The 5450-nt window shown below is 32.3% G+C and overlaps 2 protein-coding genes across 3 annotated transcripts; both read left to right on the top strand.

Moving 5' to 3' along the window:
* Positions 1-10: 10 nt before the first annotated feature.
* LOC129579787 (uncharacterized) lies at positions 11-1054 on the top strand. The gene is made up of 4 exons (XM_055469960.1): positions 11-166; positions 264-414; positions 512-781; positions 856-1054. The coding sequence occupies exons 1-4, from the start codon at positions 11-13 to the stop codon at positions 951-953; spliced, it is 675 nt and encodes a 224-aa protein (XP_055325935.1). The 3' UTR covers positions 954-1054.
* Positions 1055-1773: 719 nt separating this feature from the next.
* LOC129579786 (uncharacterized) lies at positions 1774-5139 on the top strand. Of its 2 annotated transcripts, none has more exons than XM_055469959.1 (6): positions 1774-3217; positions 3285-3345; positions 3609-3757; positions 3896-4046; positions 4179-4457; positions 4551-5139. In XM_055469959.1, the coding sequence occupies exons 1-6, from the start codon at positions 3026-3028 to the stop codon at positions 4667-4669; spliced, it is 951 nt and encodes a 316-aa protein (XP_055325934.1). In that variant the 5' UTR covers positions 1774-3025; the 3' UTR covers positions 4670-5139. The 2 variants fall into 2 exon arrangements, with proteins under 2 accessions (XP_055325934.1, XP_055325933.1); XM_055469958.1 differs by having other exon boundaries at positions 3531-3757.
* Positions 5140-5450: the final 311 nt, after the last annotated feature.

Raw genomic sequence — 5450 nt, 5'->3', positions numbered from 1 at the left:
CGTTTTATCCATGATCAGGCTGTGGCTAGCGGTCGGTTCTCCGTTTACCAATAGAGATATTCCAAACATTCTAGTGATTGTGATTACTTTTATGCTATTTCTACTACACACAATGATGAATACTGCGAACCACTTGATGTTAATCTGCTTTAAGGCCTCGCCCGAGGTAAGAAACATTTCAGATACATTTGAATACGAACACAGGACATTCCAAAGATATAAAATTTTACATTGCTTTTTCTCATTTTGATTTCCAATAGCAGAAGTTCAAAAACATCGGAAAGCATACGGATAACATGAGATCTATTCTCATGTCCACTTGTATAGTAATAATAATTTTCAATTTTTTCATTCCAATCTGGCCACTAGATATGAAAGAGTATTTTACTCTTACTTCTCTTATATTTTTATCAGGTAATGATTTAATATTTAATATGAATAATTCTTTTCACAATATCAAAGAACTAAACAAATGAATTTTCCAAAGGATATTGTAATTACTTGCTTTCAGTATCGCGCGAGGCTGTGTGCGCAATTACAAAACGAATCGAAATGTTCAGGAATAAGGAAATATGGATTTTATCTTACTGTTATGTTTGGGAATCAGCACCTATTCATAGAGATATGATATTTACCATGTTCTCAGAACCCATGTGGAACATGGATTATACGAAGTTTAAGAAGTTAGAAAAAGATGGAAAAATAGGACGATCGTTTCTAGATGGCGAAGATGTCTTTCCTTATTTATGCTTCAATTTCTGTATTGCTCTCTTCTTAGAAGGTGAAGAAAAATTACATTTTCACTTTTACCTCATTTCGAAACCATTATTTTTCAAATTTCATTTTGAATTTCAGTTCGAGATTATTACTTGGCCTATTTCCAAATCCCGTTAAATCCTGCGATCTTAGAGCCAATTGTCAAAGAAACTAATGATCAGTCTTCAATCGTATGAAGTCATGTTTAAGGCGGCAGACTCATTTTTATCGATCACATTTCAACTGACTTTAACCTAAATTTTGAGAATGTCTTAAATTTTACAAATCAATTTTACAAATAAAAATACACAAAAAATAAAGAAAAAAATGAAATGGTATTGGTTAGACTATTGGCTTTTATTCCAACAAAAGCAAACATTTTCTTCCGGAATGAAGCTGAAGTTGACAGCAAAACTTACTTAGCTTATTTCATGCAAGTATCACATTCCAACCGCTTAGATGGAATAAAACCATGATCTGCGTACGCAACGTTTAATATTGTTACATCGGTTGATAGCTTACATTTAAACTGACTAAAAATATTTTCGAATTAAATCGTCGGTGAGCAAGTACTGATTTTTCATTCGTTTCAATCGTCGTATGGTGGATTCAAGAGCAGAAACACTTGTTAAATTCTAATTTGAATATAGATATGAAATATAGACAATGAAACATGATCTCAAATTAATTATTGTATATTACGCCAACAAGAGAGAGCGAGAATATAAATGCTTTGAAAAAAATGCTCTAGCAAAAATATTATCGAGAGAACAAGACAGTTTTCTCTGATTCGATGGGAAATGCACGTGTTAAACAGCCCTGATAACAGAAGTAAACCACACTAGAACGTTATTTATGAAGTCAAACCCGTTACGATAGTTCCCCTCGTCCTCTTCGGTTTTACCTCATATTTATAATATATTTAGTTTCTACATTTAATTTGAATTTAGAGCACCTGCACAGACGCCAAATCATTTTTTGAGTTAATGGCAATGGATCTGGAAGTATTGATGGATATTTCATCATTTTAAACATTCTTAGCCGTACGTGATATTGGGTTTTTTCCTGCTTTCTTCACTCAAAAATTGCTGAGTGAGCAGCTACGAACCAAATAAGAAATAAATTATTTCAAAATTAACGACTAATGGATAATTATAGCACAAGATTCGACGAGAAGAATAGGGCAATTTCAATATTCCACTTTCAAATTATGAAATTATCAGTAATTATAAATGAAATTTCATCAAATCCTGTTGGATGTTTTCAGTATATGTTTTACTGAGATGCTCTACATTTCTTTGTTATTCTCATTGACAATAGAAATGTAATAATTATCGTATATTTTTTTAATGATTGCTTTGTATTATGCTGTCATATGTCATCCAATCGACTGCTTGGATGTATTTGTGTGTGTGATATACGGTGCACGTGCGTATGTGTACTTACATAGACGCGTGAGACTTCTATCATACGTGAAATTTATACGAATTCCGCATAGCAATGCGTCACCGTATCTAAATGGCCATTTGTACGCAATTGATGCGGATGGATTTTTGCCGTTGACAAGTTTTGATTTTTTCCTTTGACAATGTTTGTTTCTCAAAACCAATTTTCCCATAATTTGTTTAAATTAAACAAAATACCGGAATACTTTTTGTGAAAAATATTTGGTATATTTGATTGCTGTGTGCTATTTGTTGCTTAATTTATGGTTCACTCCATGAAATAGTAATAAATTAATTTAGTCTATGTTTACGCGCATTAAAAACAACAAACCAAGGAAAATCAAAAGCAATAATACTTATGTAATTCGACTTTAAATAAAAACACACTATAGAAAATTACTGGTCATTGTTTTATTGCTGGAGCAACTGTTTGATTCGATATGAAGGATTGGAGCTGAAACTAAGGATTTTTTTTCGAAGCATTTTACGCAGGATTTGCTTCGAATCATCCAAATTAGGTTCCTCTCAGGATTCAACAGTCTATTGAAAACAATGTTGAATTCAAATATGCCCGTGAATCTCTACAAAATAGATTTTATCCAAATCTGATTCATTATCACAATCAAATTAACATGATTTTTGTTAGATATAAAACCTAAGATCTCCGTAAACGGAAAAAATAAAACGAAAACATTTTAATCAGAAAGATACAAAATGTTTGTCGAAATCGTATATGTTCATTGTTTGGAATAGTGAGTTTCCCTCATTAAAAGTTGGAACGTGACATGCGCGAATGCGGGCGATATACATAAAGACAAGTTGATATGGGTGTGAGTGTGTTGTTCAAATGTAAACATGCTGTGTTTGGAATTGTTCAGTTTATTACAATAAAAGAAATGAAGAAATATTTCAAGATTATTATCGAAGTAGTGAGAAAATTAGTACCCAAATTCCATTTTTGGATTTTCTTTGGATCATGTGTGACATGTGGCATATTGGCGTATCATGAATTAATGGTATTCAATTTTGATATATTCTTCTCATTGCATTCACATATTAGTGATTGAATTGTCGATTTTACAGCAAAAACACACGGCTGATCAGAGTTCATTCCCCGGTTGGACGGCTTTTGGGCTACTCGCAGGTATTACAGTTTCAATTACAAACGCTTAATTCACCTAATCTTAGTAGAAATAAAATTCGGCACTCGCGCCCGCTGTCGCTGGCTGTGATAGTTTAATCGAAGGCACAAATTCAAAGCAATATACAACCCAGAAACACTCGTGGATCGCAAAATTTTTTCATTCAAACCCATCAAACATTTTACAGTTATCTTCTCATATTTCGACTGTGGATCCATACTGATTGTTTGCCAATTTGTGCTGTGCGAATTATGGACCATTTTAGGTTTGATTACTCTATGGACAGAGTCATCGTTCCACGATCCAGACATTTGGAGCATTTTAGTCGCTATGATGTTTATTGTTCTACTACTTTTCTATATGATTATGATTACCGTACGTCACTTGATGTTTATGAACCATATAATTTGCAAGGTAAACATAGGATTCGAAGGCAAAAAAGCATTAAAATGATGCAGTAGCGCAAAGTCAATTTTGTGAACAACACTTTGTTTTTTTTCAACAATTGTTATTAAATTTTTCATATTCAATTTCACTTTTATTTCATTGCAGACACATGAAAATTTGCTGAAGTCCACAAACTTATCAAGATCCATAATGTTGATCATTTGTCTACTAACGCTAAGTGGCGAAGTACTCGTCCAAATTGGTTCAGTCGATTTTCGGCAATTCGCGATACTACATTTGATTGTTATTGTAATAGGTCTGTAATATTTCTGTCTTTGTTTTAATTTGTTGTCTTTTTTTTTGATACTATTTAAAATTAAATTCAATAAATAAATACTGATACTATTTAAAATTAAATTCGAAAATTCAACGAATGTCTTTTCTACAGGCATCGTTAATGCAAATCTATCAACAGAGTTGCCAAAACCATATTGGATTAATGCCACATTAAATACATTATTTATGAAATCAAACCCGTTGCGGTATTTTCCTCTCGTCCTCTTGTGCATTGCCTCTTACGTAAGAGATCTCATAATTGGAATGTATTTAGTGTCAACGTTTGATTTGGATTTGGAGCAGCTGCATAGACGTCGAATCATTTTCCGAGTTAATGGCAATGGAACTGGAAGTATTGGCTCATGTTTCATCATTTTGAATATTCTGTGCCGTAAGTGATGTTGATTTTTTTTCCTCTTGCTTTCATTTTGAATAGTCAAAAATATCAATTTATATTCCAAAATCTAACATTGTTTCTTTTCAGTTCGAGACTACATCATGCATCTTAAAATGAAACGAATTTATAACAAAGCATTAGCTCCAAAACCAAAACCAAAACCAAAAGTTAAAGCTGGGGAGATTTATCATCCAAAAATTCGTTGAATTCGGCCGGCCTTCGTGTTTATTCAAAACATGCCTTTGGCAGCTAAACCAATTGGTCAGCAACTACGAGCCAAATAAGAATTAAAGTAATTCACAATTAATGGCTCCTGGATACTGATAGTACAAATTTTGACGAGGAGAAAATGCAATTTCAATGCCCCTCTTTCAGTTTGAAATTATTTGGAATTTCATGTACTGAAATGTAATTGAAAAATAATTTTTCTACATAAATAATAAAGAAATCAACAAACCATGTTCTTCATAATATTTAGTATTTATTTTACTTCAGATGTTCTTCATTCTTTTACAAATAAAAATGGTATTAACTGACATTTTTTCGTATAAATAGACTTGTGGTCAATAAAAGTTTGAAATTGAAAATGGCATAAAGAACGACTGTCACCGTTTGCAATGTTGAATTGTGTTGTTGATAGTTATGTTGGGATATGCGCAGAAGCAGCGTTTCAAACGAAGGTACATCATGTTAAATGTAAACATTTGACGTAAATACGCTTTGTTTTTGCGGGTGGCATTGTTTGATTTGTTACCGATTCTCTTGCTAACACAGGAAAAAATGAAAACATTTTTCAATATTAGCTTTAAAAAATGTTGCGAGGAAATTCAGTTTTGGACTGCGTTCGTAGCATGTATCGCATGTGGTGTTTTTGCATACCATGAAGTTGTGGTAATATGAAATAGATTCATTGTGAAATAGAAACAATTAAATAGTAAAAATAATTTGAAAACCAATAAATTCTTTATTTATTGTAGCAAGAATATG

The sequence above is a fragment of the Sitodiplosis mosellana genome, unplaced genomic scaffold (assembly GCF_009176505.1).
Source record: "Sitodiplosis mosellana isolate CC-2019 unplaced genomic scaffold, AAFC_SMos_1.0 Smas_scaffold_6551, whole genome shotgun sequence".
Classification (NCBI taxonomy): Eukaryota; Metazoa; Arthropoda; class Insecta; order Diptera; family Cecidomyiidae; genus Sitodiplosis; species Sitodiplosis mosellana.
The sequence above is the reverse complement of the archived record's forward strand: the minus strand, read 5'-3'. Positions and strand labels throughout refer to the sequence as shown.

What these genes read in the sequence shown, in the direction of transcription:
- LOC129579787 (XM_055469960.1), top strand. Translation starts at nt 11, where the DNA reads ATGATCAGGCTGTGGCTAGCGGTCGGTTCTCCGTTTACCAATAGAGAT. An exon ending in TTCTCTTATATTTTTATCAG is followed by an intron (nt 415 to 511) that starts GTAATGATTTAA and finishes ACTTGCTTTCAG; the next exon opens with TATCGCGCGAGGCTGTGTGC. An exon ending in TATTGCTCTCTTCTTAGAAG is followed by an intron (nt 782 to 855) that starts GTGAAGAAAAAT and finishes TTTGAATTTCAG; the next exon opens with TTCGAGATTATTACTTGGCC.
- LOC129579786 (XM_055469958.1), top strand. Translation starts at nt 3,026, where the DNA reads ATGGGTGTGAGTGTGTTGTTCAAATGTAAACATGCTGTGTTTGGAATT. An exon ending in TGGCGTATCATGAATTAATG is followed by an intron (nt 3,218 to 3,284) that starts GTATTCAATTTT and finishes TCGATTTTACAG; the next exon opens with CAAAAACACACGGCTGATCA. An exon ending in TTTGATTGTTATTGTAATAG is followed by an intron (nt 4,047 to 4,178) that starts GTCTGTAATATT and finishes TCTTTTCTACAG; the next exon opens with GCATCGTTAATGCAAATCTA.